This window comes from Primulina eburnea, chromosome 12, assembly GCF_022965805.1.
Source record: "Primulina eburnea isolate SZY01 chromosome 12, ASM2296580v1, whole genome shotgun sequence".
Classification (NCBI taxonomy): domain Eukaryota; kingdom Viridiplantae; phylum Streptophyta; class Magnoliopsida; order Lamiales; family Gesneriaceae; genus Primulina; species Primulina eburnea.
In genome coordinates, this window is record NC_133112.1 from 3,405,762 (window position 1) to 3,425,127 (window position 19,366).

At 34.4% G+C, this 19,366-nt stretch overlaps 4 protein-coding genes across 7 annotated transcripts; 3 read left to right on the plus strand and 1 right to left on the minus strand.

The window, feature by feature from the left end:
• Positions 1-577: 577 nt before the first annotated feature.
• Positions 578-3,881, plus strand: LOC140807597 (serine carboxypeptidase-like 27). Its single transcript, XM_073164529.1, has 9 exons — positions 578-1,065; positions 1,196-1,291; positions 1,404-1,496; positions 1,593-1,678; positions 1,787-2,050; positions 2,337-2,467; positions 2,636-2,731; positions 2,907-3,012; positions 3,266-3,881. Exons 1-9 carry the CDS (start codon positions 684-686, stop codon positions 3,452-3,454), a joined length of 1,443 nt encoding a protein of 480 aa, XP_073020630.1. The 5' UTR covers positions 578-683; the 3' UTR covers positions 3,455-3,881.
• Positions 3,712-6,444, minus strand: LOC140807598 (uncharacterized). Its single transcript, XM_073164530.1, has 4 exons — positions 6,289-6,444; positions 5,252-5,405; positions 4,853-5,143; positions 3,712-4,528 (listed from the first exon to the last, which is right to left on the minus strand). The coding sequence occupies exons 2-4, from the start codon at positions 5,384-5,386 to the stop codon at positions 3,908-3,910; spliced, it is 1,047 nt and encodes a 348-aa protein (XP_073020631.1). The 5' UTR covers positions 5,387-5,405; positions 6,289-6,444; the 3' UTR covers positions 3,712-3,907.
• Positions 6,445-11,412: 4,968 nt separating this feature from the next.
• Positions 11,413-12,177, plus strand: LOC140807901 (uncharacterized). The gene has a single exon (XM_073164858.1). The coding sequence runs from the start codon at positions 11,413-11,415 to the stop codon at positions 12,175-12,177; it is 765 nt and encodes a 254-aa protein (XP_073020959.1).
• A 2,149-nt stretch (positions 12,178-14,326) lies between these two features.
• LOC140807127 (double-stranded RNA-binding protein 2-like) lies at positions 14,327-18,058 on the plus strand. 4 transcript variants are annotated; one of them, XM_073163834.1, is made up of 4 exons: positions 14,327-14,869; positions 15,909-16,128; positions 16,520-17,528; positions 17,695-18,058. In XM_073163834.1, the coding sequence occupies exons 1-3, from the start codon at positions 14,624-14,626 to the stop codon at positions 17,494-17,496; spliced, it is 1,443 nt and encodes a 480-aa protein (XP_073019935.1). In that variant the 5' UTR covers positions 14,327-14,623; the 3' UTR covers positions 17,497-17,528; positions 17,695-18,058. The 4 variants fall into 4 exon arrangements, with proteins under 4 accessions (XP_073019935.1, XP_073019936.1, XP_073019934.1 ...); XM_073163835.1 differs by having other exon boundaries at positions 16,520-17,498; XM_073163833.1 differs by having other exon boundaries at positions 14,328-14,869; positions 17,604-18,058.
• Positions 18,059-19,366: the final 1,308 nt, after the last annotated feature.

Genomic DNA, 19,366 nt, shown 5'->3' on the forward strand with positions numbered 1-19,366 from the left:
AATTATTAATACTAACAAAATATTTTTTTATTTAATATATTAATTAAATGCTTTTAAATCATTTAAAATATATTAAAGAATTCATATATTATGAAATATATTATTTATTAAATTAATCATAATTTAAAAATAATAAAAAGTAAATAAAAAATTCTAAAAAAATAATAATAAAAAAAAAGAACACCATGCGTCAAATTTTGACGCAGGGTGCGGATTTGACGCAGGAGGCGCTGCGCGCTATTTTGGATTCCAAAATAGCGCCCCGGTTGGAGGGCCTAGGACAGAAATGTTATTTTGCTGTCTCGGTTGGAGATGCCCTTATACTATATAGATATATGTACATTTGATTTTATCAATTTTTTTTCATGTTTTTCTCAACTAACTATAATATATAGAATAGAAAACTTTTCAATTTATTTATAAATTATTTTAGATATAAAAGTCATAATTAAATAAAATATATGAGAATTATATATATATATATATATATATATATATATATATATTATAACTAAACTAATTATTTGAAAGCTAAAAAAAGTCGTGGAATATTTTGGGTTTTTCTAACAATTTTTTGTCCATTATTCTAACCGATCCCAACAATTACAAGTACCAGCAAATATTTTCTGGATGATACCCCAAGTGAGAAATCTTTCGGTATAGTTGGTTAATTTCCTGATCCAATGGGGTACAAACTAGACCCATTTTCATGCATCTTTTACCTTCTTTTTTCACATATTTTTATGGGCAATCTTTGTCTCTGTTATTACAATGCAGAGCAAGAAAATGATAAGATATCATCTTTACCTGGACAGCCTACAAAAGTTGATTTTGATCAATATTCAGGCTATGTAACAGTGAATGAAGACGCCGGAAGAGCACTCTTTTACTGGTTAACTGAAGTGCCTACACGCAGAGGGCCGGAGTTGAAGCCACTGCTTTTATGGCTAAACGGAGGCCCAGGTTGCTCTTCTATAGGCTATGGTGCTGTTCAAGAAATCGGGCCTTTAAATGTTAATCCTGATGGGAAATCACTTAGCCTCAATCGCTATTCGTGGAGTCATTGTGTGTCTTGTTTTTTTTTTTGCCATGTCTTTAGATCATGTCTATATTGCTTTATTATTTAACCATCAAACTCATATTGTAAGAAAGAAAGTCACAAACACATGAAGTCATTCTTCAAATGTTATTGTAGTGGCAAACTTGCTTTTCTTGGATTCACCGAGTGGGGCTGGTTTTGCGTACTCGAATACTTCATCAGACTTGTATACCGCAGGTGATCAAAGAACAGGTATGCCGCAGCTTCACTCATTTATAGCCATACTTCAAGTTTGGACTACAAGTTTCGTTCATTATTTCACTTGGTTCCGATTATTTCTTATAACTGGTTCGCGAAATTTTAGCTGAAGATTCGTACATCTTTCTTGTCAAATGGTTCGAAAGGTTTCCTCAGTACAAATACAGGGATTTCTACATAACTGGGGAAAGTTATGCCGGTAAGCAGTTTCTTTTTCTTTTTTTGGAAATATTTAAACGTGACATATATAGGTGGGGGAAAAATCTGATAATGGCAACATCATCATTTCTTTTAGGACATTATGGGCCTCAACTAGCTCAAATCATACATGAAAAGAACAAGGGAATCGAAAACCCAGTCATAAATCTCAAGGGATTCTTGGTACTAAAGCAAACACGAGTTCTTGCACCGTATATATCGGGTCACTTTCGTTTAATGTTTCGGAAGTATCATCTTATATTTCCATGTTTGATTCTTATGTTTTGCTAGTTGGGGAACATTCTCATGGATGATTACTATGATTATAAGGGCATGCTAGAACATTGGTGGATTACTGGTTTGATTTCGGATTCGACTTTTCAACTACTCAAGAACACGTGCGCTTTATCCTCCCGCGTTCATCCTTCAGCTGATTGTCAAAAAGCTCTTGATCTTGCGATTCAAGAGGAAGGAAACATCGACCAAGAGAGCATTTTCACGCCTCTGTGTAACAAAAAATCTTCATCAAACAGGCGCCTTCCCGGTGGTCGCCATGTAAGTGTTCTTTTGTTGTCTGTGTCCTAAGATAAAGGTGGGCACATAGTGTGATTCGGTCTAAGAATCTAAATTTCGCTCCTCGGCCCTTTTTCGAACATCCTATTTTGGAGACATGGCCCAAAGTGAGATTGAAAATGGATTTTGGAGGGGTGAATCCTGTAATTTTTTATAAAAAATTTACACAAACATTGCATAATTTATATGGGTTTTAGCTAATTGTTTACAAGTTCAAATCTTTTCATGAATTTTGTTCCTTGAACTGATCATTCTTTGGTTTCTTAAGCGGCCATGGCCATCCAAAGCATACGATCCTTGCACAGAAAGCTATTTTACAGCTTACTTCAATCTTCCTGAAGTTCAAAAGGCATTCCATGCCAACACAACTGGAATTCCTTTCCCGTGGGTAGCATGCAGGTGAGCTTTATAACCATTAATCCCAGTCGCTTCCCGTTCTCTTCGCTCAGGGCAAATCTAATCAGTCGAAAACAAATCTACTATTATCCTTCTGTGGCTGTCTGTATAAGCAGGGCCGGATCCAGCGCCTCATGGAAAAACATTTTAATTTTCATATGTACTTTGCAGTGACATCCTCTTTAACAATTGGACCGACTCATCTCCATCCATACTTCCAATATATCAAGAATTAATAGCTGCGGGTCTCAGGATTTGGATTTTTTCGTAAGAAAAAATGTTGTTTTTCTCTTTTTTTCACGTCATTTGAGTTCTTGACACAAACATGGTACATATACATATGATTCCATTTGAACAGTTACTCACACATCACACTTGTCCGACACTAAAGGTTGGAGGAGTTTATGAAAATGATGAGTTTTCATTTGCATTTTGCTTATAGTGGTAATGACGATTCTGTGGCTCCTGTGCCATCAATTCGCTATGCACTCAATGCTTTGAACCTTCCGATCATAACCAACTGGCATCCTTGGTACATAAGCGAAAAGGTGAGTACTAAGAAACAACATTATTTAACATTCAAAGGTTCGTACTCGTTCATTACCAATAATCATTATTTTCACAAAAAATTGTTTCTGAATTAGAGCGGTAAACATTGTATCTCTATCATAACCTGTGACAAGTTCTTGAGATCAGACGACCCATTTGCAGTGGGGTCGATTATCGTCTAAAGTTGAGCGAAGGAAGTTTTCATTGTTTTTCTATCATTTTGTTGTCTTGTAATGACATATAATTATACAGGTAGGTGGATGGTGCCAAGTATACGAGGGATTGACCTATGTGATCGTAAATGGAGCTGGGCACAAGGTGCCTCTGCATCGCCCCAATGAAGCTTTTGTTCTTATAAAATCATTTTTAGAGAACAATCCTATGCCTAAGCTAGGCCCAACACTCGAGCCAACTGGTGGAGCTGTTTTCCAGGATTCTTGATCTGTGGACTGCATTCCAGCTGATCTTTACAGCTGATCCAACGGAATAAATATTTTTAAACTTTATGTGACGCAACCGATTCAAGCATTATGCTTTCTGGCTGGAAATAACATTCCTAGTTAATAATTTGTAACAACTTTTAGCTTTCCATAATCAACACATATATGTTATTGAAGATAGCTACTCGAAGTAAGGTAGCCCAAATCGTACAGTTACAGTGTAAATGATGACTCCTTACCCCCAACAAGACAAACAAATTAACCAAACAATATTTTCCTCACAAATTAGACAGAATCTCAATGTCATAATACAAATATAAGATGTCTCATCTCCTTTCTTTCACATCATCCCGAAGTTATATTCATTTATTTGTACAAAAGAAATAAAACGATTCCATAAACACAAGGCTCTGACCGAAAACCATGAAGGAAAAGAGCCAACACATCGACCCCATCAACAGAAAACGTCAGCTGATGACCGGGGAGCTTCAATAGAATTCTGTTTCCAATCAATAATTTCACCACAGTATCCACCCCTAACTCCATCAACAGCCAATTGAGTAGGCAAACTACTAGAAGATTCAACAACAGCCAGCTTTCTGGTAGCAACCGATTTCAGACGGAGCCTTTCTGCCCTCGAACCAATCACCTGTCCTAAAATGGAAGCAGCAATGGTAAAAGCCATTGCCGCTTTAGGCATCAAAATAGATTTCCGGAGAATACCTATGAACGGTACAGCAGCATGAACAGCAGCAAACCAAGAAGGTGAAAATTTTTCGGTGTGTTCTCTCCATATTCCCAACGGTACATTTGCCGCCATGCCCAAAATGCCAACAACAAGTACTTTTGTGGGAAGCGGTTGAGGTCGAAGGTTTTTGGCAAAGGCTGTTTTCGCTATGGCGCTCCTGGCAGCAACCACAGCTGGAGGACACTTATACTTCATGCCAGGCGGGGGTTTAAAGACCTTTGCTACAAGAGGAAGGACATGGCTCACAGCCCGATACGACTTCGCAATGGGGCAGTTCCCATTCTGTAACCATTCGTTGCCCATGGCTTCGTGTTCTGATTCCATTCCCTACAAGAAAACAGAACTGTCAAAGATAACTTGGAAACATAAATATAATAAGATCCCTAGTATACAACTTTTCAACGATATATTATCGACAGGACAGACAAGTAACCATTAAGCTTATTGTTAGTATTCTGATTTCTGACACATAATCTTAGTTTTTCGCCACTGTTCGGGGTTAAAAGAAGAAGAGCCCCTTCACTTATTCTTATACCTGTGTTTGTTACAAAAAAGAAAATATTTTGAAATGTCAATACAAAGCTTCTTTAGGGCTGCAAGTGTCAAAGACTCAAGTAAAGAAATATAAATAGAAACCAAGAAGTCGACTACCTTTGAGGACTCATTTTTTGAGGAACTTGATTTCTTGCTTTTTTTCATCCACTTCTTGGAAAATGCATCAAATCCGAAGGGTCCTCCAGGACCAAAGGCTGAGAGGCTAATGGTGGCTGCTTTTGCTCCCAATGGATTGAAATGAACAGGAGATGATTCGGATGGACACTTCTCAGTACGAATGAATGACCTCTCAGAAAGAGGAACAACACCATTCTGCCCATGAAAAAGCCTGAATGCCATCTCAAAGTTGGGACCATCCTCAAATATGGGACCTTTTCCATCTCGTAACTGAAGGTGCGAGGTATAGAAGATGGGGCTTTGTTAGCTTAATTTTGCTCATATATGAGTAAACATTATAAGGATTATCTAAATAGAAGAAAGAGATGGATGGCTTACCGGCATAGGGAAAGCCATAGGCATTGAGAAGGAAAGATTTGTTGGCTCATTAATATTTCGCAAAAATGGACACTTATTGATGTCCTGGTTGAAAGATGAGGATCCCCCATTCAAGTTTCCGAAGACAAAATCCATTCTATGAATGTAAAATTACCTGCAGAAGAGGGAAAAGGGAAGAAGAAAACAATTCATAACCATGATTCAGAATTAGGAAAATTACAAAATATATTAATCAAAAGAAGCATAGCCGAGAACAGGGACAAAAATATTAAAATAAAATAGCTGGTAACTACTAACTTATAATTGAAGTCAGAATACTTATAGTTAACTAAATCTAAAAGGAGAAAAGTGAAATTAACGGCCGGTTAAAGAAAGATAATTGAGCTTGTGCGATCCTTTATCTGAAGTGGTTACATAAAATAAGCAAGGCAGCACCATATGGCAAAGAGCATGTATGCAACATCAGATCAAAGGCGGCATCTTTTCGAAACAAAAGGGTATGGAACAGAGAAGGCCACAAATTTGAGAATATGAGGTCTATCAATAATTTCACGGAATCACCAATTCTTTACTGAATTTTATAAACCCATAACTATTTTTACATGATATACAGTATATATTCTCGGAAAATTCATGGTTCCCACCCTTTAAATTCTATCCTATTTTTAAGTTTCATTTCATAAATGATAACCAGCAAACTATTTCACCCATATAAAAAAGACACGTCTACAGTATCTATACCTTAAATCATACCACAAAAAGCTCAACTATATCGTCAAACCAAAGCAAAGAATCAAACCCAAACCAACTCATAGAAAATGGCAGACGAGGATAAAATTAATCATCAGACCTTACAAACAAGTTATCCAAAACCCGTATCCATTACCTTAAAACCATCCAATGGAAAATCCTCAAAAACAATGAAAAAGCAAAACCCACAAACACATAATATGTAAAAAGCCTAAAAATCAAAAGTTAGACCATGATAATCACAAACAAGAAAATAAAAGGATCAAGGATAAAGACATCATTAATACCTTAAGGATTCAAAAGACTCAAATCTCATACAAGAAATGATCAGAACTTGAGCAGAAGGATCTCCGGAGAGAGAAGGGATAGGAAAAAAAAAATTGGAGTGTGTTAGACGAAGGTTTGTGGAGAATAACTGTACAAAAGTGGGTATATTTGGAAAGAAGAGTCAAACGACGTCGTGATTGGCTCCCCTAACCCACACGCCAAATATGCATAATAAATGAAAACAATTCACGGGAAAAAATTATTTGACATTTTCAAGATCCAAACAAATGAGGGAACTTTCTCCCAATTTTTTGTTGAATTATATGAATTTGGTCAAATTTACGCAGCTGCATTTTGGAAGTCAACTTCAAAGTGGTGAAGCATGCCTGTATATAATTAATTTATTTATCCATTAATGTCATAATAATAATAATAATACATACACCTTCTTAATTTTTAAAACAAACAAAACCAGCTTTTAATCGATTTAGTGCATGAAATTTCGATCAAGACTACAAGTTCAAATCTGAAAAAAATTTGTTTGAGTCTATTTGCAGTCTTTTAAATATCAAATGTACATCTAAAAAATAGTGACTACGAGCTTATCGTAAAAAACGAACTAATTGAAATTATTGTTTTTAACATATTATAGTATACAACAATTATACCCATATAAGAGAAAGTCGAATAAGCATAGGATGATTTTATTTCTCCATTTTAAAAATAAGTTGAAAAATTTTAATAAATAAAAAAATTATTACAATTTCAAGTTGTGTGTCTATATATATGGAAAATGCAGCATGATACACTATTGTATTAGAAAGAAGAAGAGAGTGCACGATTCGCCATTAGGGACCGCTTTGAAACTAAGGGGTGTGATGGTAATTCAAATTAAATCTCCGTTGAAAGCAAGGGTGTAATAGTAATTTTACAATTATTAGTTGCAGATTTTTAAATTTATATATGTGTTAATTTATTACGTGATTAATATTATAACATGAATGAAATCCGAAGCCAACTCAAGTCAATGAAGAATGTGTCAACAACGTGACTAATTACAACAACTCTTTAATAACTTTTGAACCAATCACGCATTGACTGAAAAAACAATGGGAAAAATATGTGTGACGGTCTCATGGGTCGTATTTTGTGATGCGGAACTTTATTTGGATAATCCATGAAAAAGTATTACTTTTTATTGTAAATATCAGTAGGATTGACCCTTCTCACAGATAAAGATTCGTGATACCGTCTCACAAGAGACTTACTCAAAAACAAATTGATCTTAAAAAAACAATTGAACTTAAAAGATTAACTTTGATGCACTTTAGACTATGAATTTTAAGCTTTTTTAAAATATAAAAAGTAATTATTTTTTTATTCAATAAAATGTAATAAATAAAAGCCAAAATATGTTGATCCGGAATATCCAAATAGGTTCAACATCAAACATATTATCCTCAAATTGTTTGATGGTTTGAGTGTTCGAGTGACTAACTAAATGATCTTAATTGTATCTTTTTCAACTCATATGGATAGTTTGAGAATGTTCGAATTAATAGAGTATGTGAACGTTAGATCAAAAGTTATTTATTCGATTCCTCTACTAACTTTTTCTGGGAGTAGGGATGTAAACGATCCAAACCAAGTCGAACAGTATCAGGCTTGAGTTTGGTTCGTTTAAGATTGATAGAGCTCGAGCTCAAGCTCGAGCTTTATTCGAGCTTTTATCATCAGTCTAGAATTCGACTTGTCTTGAAATTACTAAGCTTGTGAAAAGCTCTAGTTCGACTCGTTAAAAACACGTTTATCATGTTAATCAAGCCGGGCTCGAGCTTGGTTTATTAATAGCTTATTTATCATATTTAACAAGCCTGACTTGAGCTCGGCTCATTTTCGAGCTCGTAAAACATACAATTGAGCTCGGATTTGAGCTTGATTCGAGCTTGTTAAAATTAAATATAGCTATGAACTAATTTTATACTAGACATAAAAGTTTAACTTTTATTAGTACTAATATTTTTATTTGTCAACTCAACAAATGAGTCAAGCTCGAGCTTACGAGCCACCTAAACGAGCCGAGTTCGAGCTCGCGAGTCTATTAACGAACATGTTTGCGAGCTCACGAGCCGAATACGCTTAGGCTTGAGCTTGGTTTGATTAAGTTGTCGAGCTCAAAATCGAGCTTGAGCTTGGTTTGATATGATTAACAAACGAACTCAAACAAGCTTTTTATGGAGCCGAGCTCCGAATAGCTCGCGAACGGTTTGGTTTGTTTACATCCCTATCTTAGAGCGATTTGGTTACACATAGTTTGTCAAATACAATTTATCTAACTATTATAGTTTATTGACAATCCGAGAGATAACAACAACTCTTGAAAGCTTTTCTTTCTATTTCTTCGGAAAATAATAATACTCACGTGTTTGTTCAAATATAATCAAACAATCAAATCAATTTCGGTCGACTAATAATTAAAATTTTCAAGTCTATTAAAATAATACGAACTTAAATTAAATATAGAATCATCCACTCTCTTCATGTCTTTAATGGACGAGTAATTAAAAAAAACATTAGCGGAGATGATGAAGAAATATATGTAGAAATCTCGCCTCTAAAACTATGAACATATAATTATTTTTAACTAGTTACTCTGCACACGCGTTGCGTGAGTACAATCTTTTTTATCATTATCGATAGACTAAAGTGAAAATTGACAAATTATGGAGGGACTAAATTGATATTTGAATGATTGAAATAAAAATAAAAGTGTGTGTTGAAAAAAAAAAAACAAAAAAACAAAAGTATAATATTACTATAACTATAAGGGTAAAACTGGAAAAAAAAATGGTGTCCTCTTTGACAGTTTTATAAGGTGCTCGGCCTTAATAAATAGTATAGATATATTTTTGAATCGGTCAAAGCTTTCATGCAAATATATGGGGAGGCCCTGCCTCAGGCCCAGCATTTAGGGGCCCAAGAAGATAATGTTTGCATTAGTTATTCATTGCATGACCCAGATATTTATTATTATCGTTGGTGTCATAATATATGATTTTTTGTTACAAATTGTTTTTATAAGAGGGACAAATATGTATAATATTTAGGTGATTATATTATAGTTATTCTAACACAGGTCTATGTAAGACGGTCTTACATATCTTTTTCTATGAGACGGGTCAACTCTGCTCATATTTACAATAACAAGTCATACTTTTGGCATATAGGAATTTTTTTTTATAAAATTGATTCGTGAGATTGTTTCACAAAAGTTTTTTTGTTATTTTAAATATTATATGTTATTTGATATTTTAATTTATATTATATGTATTGATTGGATTTATTTATTTATTTTTTTTGTACAATATAGACTCGATGAAAAAGTTTCAAGAGATTGGTTACCACTAAAATTGCCTAACACGTCCAAAGATAAGAATAATATCTTTTCTTTTTTTAAGAATACTGATTGTTTCAAAAAGCTAAATAAGTGATGGACAAAAGTATGGTAAGCCAAAGGGCATTATTTATCGCAATTAGAAAATAAAAATAGAGTTTCAAAACAATTTATTATTTTTAAATATCATCGTATAAAAACTATTTGCAACTAACTAGGTCAAAATGTAAATAAAAAATTACTTTATTCACTGAAAATTTATATTATATTGTAAAATATTATTTATACTTTGCAATAATATTAATTTTTTAATTTAATTTAGTTACCTTAATTTTTATTAGCGTTAGTTAATAAATCTTAAAATATATTTATTTAATTTAGCACTAACTTATCTTCTTTTCCGACTCCTTTTCCCCAAAGTCAGACTCCGGTGATACAGGCCGCCGGCCCACTAATATCAAAGTGTTTCAAGAGTGGCAGAGTAGGGCCCAATTCTAGAACATGACCCACACGACAATCTTATCTCTCTGTTATTTATTATTGCCTAGTTTCTTTTTCTTTTTCTTTTTTTGAGTTTATTTGGGGATTTTGAAAAATAATCATGACAAAATTTAAGTTAAAATCATAATAACCATTAGATTGAAACATGTTCATCTACATCTGGATCATACATTCGCACCTATTTTTACAAGTTTTAAGTCTTTTTGATACAGTATTATGGATTTATATTCGTTGTACGTGTCGATTTGATTCATATTGAAAATGAATAATAAAAAATAATATTTTTTGTAAATTGGGTTTGATCAGATATCTGACTCACAAAATTGACACATGAAACGATCACAATCAAAAATATTTTTTTTACCAATTTTGTTCCCTACATTTTCGGTTCTATTTACCAAAAATATTCTTTTTCACAAAAAATATCGTACGACGGTTTATTGGGAAGGGTCGATGCTATCTGTGGGGGCAGTACCCCACAGGATCTGGACCGTTGATTTTAAAGAATTTGGTGGACCCCGCATATGAGTTGGTGGACCCCCATATATGTGGTTAAAACTGGACCTTTGATCTTCTCATGGGAGCAGTGCTCCATGAGGTAGGGTAAATATTCCGGTTTTATGGGTCTATTTTATAAGACATATATTCTATTTAAGTTATTTATGAAAAAATATTATTTTTTAAAGTAAAATACATTACTTTTATTGTAAAGATAGACATAATTGATCATTCTCGTGAATAAAAATTCGTGAGACCATCTTACGAGACTCACTTTATTTCTTTTTCCACACCATAAATGCTATTTAATCTCAACAATTTACATTACTTCTTACATATAAAAAAAATTATACAATTCATTGCCCGTTGTGTCCCAATCTTTTGTGTGTATGAAGACCATCATGTCAAGTTGCGGAGTCCAATTGTGACTTGTTTTTATTCCAAGCGTGGCCTAAGAAATAACCTCTAGAGCTAGCACCTATTTTAGCAAATGTTACCCCAAACCTTCTAGAAATTAAAAGGAGAATTTAACAGTTTCTTTTCACACGCGAATTTTTTTTTAAAAAAAAAGGCCAAAAACTATAAATAAAGAATGATAAATATGCAAACAATACTATTCAAGCCATCGTTGTCCCTTTTCTTTACTTTTTTTAAAAAATATTTAAAAAAACATATCGAATTTGCACCACTATATAAAAAACATCAAGTATTCCCCATTATTTCGTAAGTTGAAACCAAATTGATTGCTCTCATGGACACAGTTCACTTTGGAAACATTCATCAAGAAGAAGAGGAGGAAACACTTTCTTTAAGGGATCTTCCATTGCATGCTGATGATTGGGAACAAGATTTGTCCTCGCAAGAATTAACATCCTTCTCCTCCTCCGAAAACGATTTTTTCGAGTTCTTTAGCCAAGAATACTTCAACCCTTCTCCACCATCCGGAATCCAGCCGGAGAACATCATCTTCTGTGGAAAACTTTTCCCTTACAAACAGCCATATTGCGATGCAAAAAGTTCATCCGAAAGCAGGAAACAAGAAGCCCATACCAAGAAAGATCAAGATTGTGAAGTTTCAAGGTGGAATTTTGATTCCAGCAATAGTAATTCTGAAAGATGCATCAACACCAAGAATATTGATAAAACGAGAGCAATTCCATTAAGCCTAGCGCAGAAGAAAGACAAAGGCCGCCATGTTCATAGTTCACCAAAGAAAGTTAAAGAGTGCGATTTACAGGGGCAGAAATTTCCTATGATGGCTTCTTCGTCTTCCGGGAAATCTAAATGGTACTTGTTCTTATTCGGTATACCGAGATTTTCGAATTCCACTGAACTAAATGGTGTAAACAGTAGGCGGATTCGCCGGCAGAACCCACCACCGGCGTTTAGAAATATCAGCGACGACGGAGATAGAGGATGGCGGATGGGGGGGCTAATCGGAGCCCTGAGCTGCGGCGGCCACCGCCAGGCAGACACTATGGTGGCAGCTTCTATCTGCCGAGCTGCACTCAATTGATAGGACAGCGGTGACGTAGTTGAACAACAATATTTATACGGGTCGTAAAGTGGGCCTGTTTGATACTTTGATACGGCGCATCTAACTAAATTAGAGTTAAAAAATGGAACACGTATCAAAAGATTTTTTTTTTTTGGATAATTCAAGTAAAAAATTTGTCTTATAAAATTTATTTATGAAATTATTTCACAAAAGTAATGTAAAAAATTGTTGTTCATATTTTAATCCACGAAAACAAAAACTTATGTGAGACGATCTCAGGAGTCATATTTGTGAGACAGATCTATTATTTAGGTCATCTATGAAAAAATATTACTTTTTATTGTGAATATCGGTAGGGTTGACACGTCTCACAGATTAAGATCCGTGAGACGATCTCACTTGAGACTCACTCATCCACAAACAACATATTCCACATCTATCACAAATATTAGGAAATGATTAATTAAGTGGGGTGTATTCAATTCAGAGTTTTGATTATTTTTAATGACTTTTTTAAATGACAAACTTTTATGGATTTGATAAATTTTCATTGACTTTTATGGAATCTCACATATTTATAAACAGATTTATGTGGATTTATGTAGACTTTTTTGCAAGATTTTTATAGATTTTTGTAGATTTTTTTATAGAATTTTATAAATTTTATACTTAACTATAACATGTGATTTTTTATTAATTTCTTTGAGCCAATAATTAATTGAAATATATAACATATTCAATTTGAAATTATTTTTAATATTTATGTTAATAAATAAATTTATTTATTTAAAAGTTAAATCGTTTAATCCTTAATATATATATATATATATATATATATGTGTGTGTGTGTGTGTGTGTGTGTTTATATGCATGTTTGTAAATTTTTTAAAATACATCAATTGATTAACATGTAATCTTATTTTTAAATTGATAATATAAATGTAAAAATAATATTATTTATTATCGTGTGAATATAATTTTGTATAAAAATATCATAGCTTACATATTAATTAAAAATACGAAAATGAATTTAAAAAATCATTGTTGTTGCGAAATTATTCAATTATTAAGAATTAAACAACATTTTTTTGATCATCTTTTATTATTATTGAATATTACATTAATTTGTATAAATCATAAATTAAAAATCACAAAATCAATTCTATAATTCAAAATTTCCCCGTGTTATTAAAATAAAAATTTATTAAATGAACAATCAGTCAAAAAATGAAAAATTTGAAAAAGAAAGATGAAAATATATATAGAGATACACTTCGAAAATTTGAGAGAATAATAGAAATAGATGAGAGGAGAGATGATATGAAGATATATGATTTGAAGCGACAGAGAGAGAGTTAGAAGTTTTAAAAATCCATTCAAATCTTTGGGGTGAATCAAATACAATTTTTTACAATTTGTAGTTGTACCTTAGGCTTTAATGTTGGTATGTCAATGAATTCCATGGAGTTATTAAAAGTCCATGGAAAATTTGAATGCCTGTAGACTTTTATAGAGTTTATAAAAGTCAATGTTGAATACCACTTGACTTTTTAAAACTTCATGAAAGTCTATTTTGAATACCACAAGACTTCTATAGAGTATGCAAAAAGTCTTGATTGAATACCTCTAGATTTTTAAAATCTACAAAAGTCATTAAAAGTTAATTAAATTTCCCACGTTGAATACATCCCCTAAAAAAACTCTTTTTAAATGTACTTATGCATAATGTAAAATTAATAATATTTTAGATCTCCATCTCTTTTCGACTTTTCGCAACATAATCTAACTTCAAACATGTGAACGCGTACAGTTTGAAGTCCAACATAATTAATCTCTTAATAATTTATATTATTATATTTTATGTTTATTTGATCATATTATTTATTTATTTACTAATTATTTATCTTATGTCAATGATATCAATAAATTTAAATTACAATATTACTCTTAATAAATAATATTATTAAAAAAACAAAATAGTAATTTATCTCAAATTACATGAATCAAATTAAATATTATATTAATATAATTCCTCGCATTAAAATTAGAGATGTTGAATTCAAATAATGATTGAAATACAGCTAATAATGGGAAGCACAGAGAAATAAAATCCATATGCCTACAATCAACATTTATTTCCGATGGAAGTCCACCTCACCACATCCAAAAAAGTCAAACAATCCAACGGTCACAATTGATTTCTATCGATGGAAGTGACTGCATGCTACAATGGTCCGCTCTCTCTCTCTCTCTCAATTTCTCCCCCAAAGCTCACACCTCTCTTTGAAATTCAACCAAAAACCCTAACAAAAACCGGAGGAAACACACGATCAGACCCCCTTTGGACTGCTAATTCGACGCATTTTGCGAGATTTTAGTTCTCGTTAACCAATGAAATGATTTGAATGTAATTTTGGCTTGGAAAATATATATTCTTTTTTTTTTTGTTATTATTATTGGAAGGATGTATAAAAATCAGCTGCAGGAGCTGGCGCAGCGGAGCTGCTTTAATCTTCCGGCGTACACGAGCTTTCGGGAAGGTCCTGATCACGCGCCGAGGTTCAAGGCGGCTGTTAGCTTTAACGGTGAGACGTTTGAGAGCCCTAGTTACTGCTCTACGCTACGTCAGGCTGAGCACTCCGCTGCTGAGGTGGCTCTTGATGCCCTCGCCAGCCGTGGCCCTTCCAATTCCCTTGCCGCAAGAATTCTGGTAATTGTCGTAGCTTTTGATACATTTTTGTTGAGGGGCGGAAAACACATTCTTTTCAACGTGATTTGTTTTTTTTATGGAATCTTTAGTATGGCTTTGTTTAATATTGTGAATTTGGACATGGAATTTAAAAGGAAAGATGGACTGATGTGAATCTCAGCAAAATCTGCGCTTCATTTGAGAATGCGATGAGTTGCTAAATTTGCTTCTTGTTTCTCTTAATGTGCTTTGAAGTATGCCAATCGATTGAATATTTCTTGAGTGACAACTAGATGCTTTATTTGGCATTTTTATTTTAAAGTCATCTTTATGTTAACTCTAACGTTATTTAGTAACTATTGCATTTCTTGGAGGTCTTAAGCAGACCACTTATTGTACTTCTCTATGTTTATGGGAGAAATAACTTATGTAGTCATTCTGGTATGATTGCGAGAGAATGAAATATCTTAGTGACTGCATTCTTCTAAAAAAGTTCACTTGATTTTTCTAATAACAAGATGATATCCACGCGTCTTTTTAACAATGAGAGCAATTAGGGTGCTTTTGATAGCTTGTGACTTCATCCTTTCTAAGATTTGGTGCTGACATTATGTGGCTTAAAACAATAGATGGGATAATATGATGTGATTGCGATAGAAGTAGAATGGGTTTGATAGATATCCAAGATGTATAAACAATGTTGGCGAACTGTGTTGTCCATTGACCTTATGCTCTCTCATTGCAAAGACTGGGCCAATTATCATAATCTTTACCTAAACCTTAAATATTTTAGGGTGTTGAAAGAGAGATTGACAAAAATCAAACGTAGACAGGGAGACTTGGGGAAAAAAGGGTTGAAAGTTATGCAAAACCATAATTAGATGCGCATGACTTACTCAGCTGTTATATTTGAATTGCAATCTGAAGTTTTTATATCAGGATTGCCATATTATATATGTTTCTGTGGTGTGGTGCAAAGTCTCCTAAATTACTTTTTTGCCTTGTTAGTTTCTGAGATGATTTGCAAGCGGTAATGTTTGCTAAATCTTGGAATGTACAGGATGAGACAGGTGTCTATAAGAATCTCTTGCAGGAGGTTTCACAAAGAGTGGGTGCATCCTTGCCTGCTTATACAACTTTCAGAACCGGCCTGGGCCACCTTCCTGTTTTTACTTGTACTGTAGAACTGGCTGGAGTCATATTTACAGGTGATCCAGCTAAGAACAAGAAGCAAGCGGAAAAGAATGCTGCCATGGCAGCTTGGTTATCTCTTAAATCACGTAAGTGACCCAACTCTACATAACAATATGGCCTGTCATAGAAGTTTGATCTCTTCTCAAATGTTATATCCTATATATGTATTCATCAAGGGTAATCTTGTAATCAACAATTGAAAGAGTTGTCCAAGTTTCAACAATATTTTGGGATTTGACTAAGAGAACAGCTTAGCCGAGTCCGTCTACTTATAGTTTATTTTAATTACTCTATGAATTTTGATCGGTGGTTCATTTATATGGTTAAAGTTTTGAACTTCTAAGTTCTAACATCTCTAATGGTGCTTGTAATATAATGATTTGATTAAGAAATATTAGTCAATTGTCTTTTGAGCTTGATTTATATGGCCAGAGTATGTAATACTACAAGTGATTTTTTCTCTTCTTATGTTTCCAGTTGTGCAACAATTTGAAAGTTCGGCATCAGAGAAGACTCATAAGGACGAGCAGGAGCATGTGACAGCAGCGCGTGCTCTGCAGAAGTACTTAATAATGGCAAGATTGGAAAACATATATTTTCCAATAAAATTCCCCACACCAAATCCAAAGCCATCAAGTATGCAGCGGTCTCCGGCCTCAACATCAAAAATTCTTCCTTTGATATGCCCTAAAACAGTTCCACGCCACAGGACTTTGAATGCTGCAAGCAACAGTTCTGTTTGCCAAAAGACTGTGCAGCCAACTCACAGCCAACCACATATTTCTATCTCAAATGAGAGCATCTCCTCATTGGTGGACAACCTCATGATTCGACCGCAAAAGTTTCCTGCAGCAGGAGCAGCTCCCTACATTCCTGTCCGCCACTGCAGCCCACACCATAGAATTGCAGCCCCGGTGACAATACGGAATGTAATTCCGGTTTTCTCTGCACCACCACTTCCTCCTCCGCAGTCTTCAATGGTTATGAGACCTCCACCATTGCGTATGGTTCCACCTGTGTGTGTGAGACAGGCTGTTCCAGTATACACTCCTGTTAGAAAGGAAGAGCTTCCCAAAGTCCATCCAGTTGTTAAAATAGAGGACCCACGCCTGTTCAAACCCGCAGCGTCTCTGGCTGAGAATCTGCCAATTTCTAGAGCCGAAGTGAGCACAGTAGAGGAATCAAAGTTCTCCAAAATCCCTCGGGTTCGAGTTGAAGAGCCTCTTGGTTCCAAGTTGTTGCCTGTTTGTGAGGCACCAGATTCTGAAGTTCCAGCAGTTCAAACTCATCTACTAGCCGCTGAAGTCACAGCTGTTCAGGTTGCATCACCTGTTTCTAAAGTTAACAATCCAACCACCACTTCAAAACTATCTGCTGAAGAGACAAGGACAATATTGCAGGACAAGCTGCCAGAATCAGCCGGCGTTGCAGACTTCAGCGAGCTAAAGATATGATAGTTGGTTGTTTTGAATTGCAGAAAACCTCTGTGAGCTTCTCTCGACTTTGTGGCCTGTGTCTTCCATTCACTTTCTTGTTTAAGTATTTCTCTTCCTTGTTGCAGATGTACGGGTAGTCTTAGTTAACTCCTCAATAGTATACGAGCAGTTCAAGTCCTTAGAACCCCTATAAGTTCTTATCTTGTGGTTTTGAAGGTCTTATGGAAACTAAGATGCAACAAAGTTGAAACGTGTCTCGACATTTCAGATCATATATCAATGTGGAGGGAGATTATTGGTCAGTATTGCAATACAAGTGATTCCACCAGTAGAATGCTCTTTTTTTCCTTTTGTTCTCTCAAGATTTACTTGATTGAATCGTGTATCTGAATTGGATTAGTATCAAATCATGCTTTATAGATAGTAGATTGTGTATCATGTTTCTGGCCTTGATGGTTGTCATATTCAGTCTGTTCAATTGACCGTAGTTTAAGAGGGTAGCCATGCAGTTCATAAAAGAGATGTATATTCAGTTCTTGTGTAAGTTGTATGATTCCAACTAGCTATCATCTTTCTTCTCTGTTCTTTCGGAATTTCCTGACGTCGTGTGAATCTGGTGGGGGTTTGTGTGCCCTTATGATTCCCTGCAGGCTGCAACGTAAGTTTTGATTCGTGATTTCCATGTTTATATGTGGTGGTGTGGTTGCGAATTGAGAGCAATTGGTGTTATATTGTCTTCTACGTTGATTGGTATATTCTGGATGAGAACACGCTGTCGTCGATTTTCCGTGAACTAGCGATTTCCCTGCATTTCATTTTCGTTTTAGTGGGATTTCTTTGCGTGGTTTCCCTTTCCGCCTACGATGAAAACAGGGATCATCACCCGTGCTAGGAAAGTGGAGAACAGTTTATTCCATATGTTTCAGATCGTTTTGTTATTTTCCCATGTAACGCGTTGTCATGTAAAAAAATGGCACTGATTAATGAAATCGCATTGCAATTTTTCTGAAGTTTCAAGAGAGCTCCTTCTATTTTCACGTTTGGGAGGATAATTCACACAATCTTTCTGAACTTTCTGTTTTTTCAGTTTTTGGTGGGATTATATTTTTGTGGCTCCCGACTTAGGATATTTTTAATTTTTCTTTTACTAGGTATCACAATTTCTATAGTATTTCCTAAAAAGGTTTTTGGTCTTTTTTCAAAAGTATTGTAGGTAAAATCTAAGTACTTTTTTTGTTAGGTGGTATACAGAAAATTTATATTTATATTTAATATATTTATATTCAATGATATCATAGCGGAAGCATAAATTCATAACGTGATCATCTTATTTATAGACAAAAGTTGGTTGTTACGTCACGGATCGGGGTCCATGCTTGCGTGATTGCACAATGAGTCCTTATAACATTATTTCGTATTCGTCTTCGTTTTACGAAAATGATTAACTCAAGTTGTTTTTGAAGTTCATTGTAGATCATTTTAAATCTTTAATTTTTAACATGTGGGACAAGAGGTATCACAATCACATGTCCTTCAGAACGAGACGTTCTCGTCGTGGCCTGACCCCTCGATCTACCAGTGACGAGAATCTAGAGATATCTCCTACAGATTCAAGAGATGGCTCCAGTCATGTAGCACTTTGTCTTACAGGTTCAAAAGATGACTCTCATGACCGTAACACTATCCGGTGTTTGTTGTCGGTGACCGTCTGTGATACAATTTTGTCACGTCATGAGTCCGGACCCACACCTGCGTGATTGCACAATATGTCTAAAAATTCTTAAGTTCATGTGTCTAGAAATTACAATAGTCGAAAGAAAACATAAAGTTAAATATTTGGGGACTTAAATGAGTTTGGATTGGTTTGTAATAATATAAGGCAGCAAAT

Bases quoted from the DNA above. Each gene is read 5' to 3' on its own strand.
- LOC140807598 (XM_073164530.1), bottom strand. From the start codon at position 5,386: ATGGATTTTGTCTTCGGAAACTTGAATGGGGGATCCTCATCTTTCAAC. The intron at 5,144-5,251 runs GTAAGCCATCCA...TCGCACCTTCAG, and splicing joins CTATGGCTTTCCCTATGCCG to TTACGAGATGGAAAAGGTCC. The intron at 4,529-4,852 runs GTAGTCGACTTC...GTTTTCTTGTAG, and splicing joins CAAAAAATGAGTCCTCAAAG to GGAATGGAATCAGAACACGA.
- LOC140807901 (XM_073164858.1), top strand. From the start codon at position 11,413: ATGGACACAGTTCACTTTGGAAACATTCATCAAGAAGAAGAGGAGGAA.
- LOC140807127 (XM_073163834.1), top strand. From the start codon at position 14,624: ATGTATAAAAATCAGCTGCAGGAGCTGGCGCAGCGGAGCTGCTTTAAT. The intron at 14,870-15,908 runs GTAATTGTCGTA...TGGAATGTACAG, and splicing joins CCCTTGCCGCAAGAATTCTG to GATGAGACAGGTGTCTATAA. The intron at 16,129-16,519 runs GTAAGTGACCCA...TTATGTTTCCAG, and splicing joins TTGGTTATCTCTTAAATCAC to TTGTGCAACAATTTGAAAGT.
- LOC140807597 (XM_073164529.1), top strand. From the start codon at position 684: ATGGGGTACAAACTAGACCCATTTTCATGCATCTTTTACCTTCTTTTT. The intron at 1,066-1,195 runs GTGTGTCTTGTT...ATGTTATTGTAG, and splicing joins TCGCTATTCGTGGAGTCATT to TGGCAAACTTGCTTTTCTTG. The intron at 1,497-1,592 runs GTAAGCAGTTTC...CATTTCTTTTAG, and splicing joins AACTGGGGAAAGTTATGCCG to GACATTATGGGCCTCAACTA.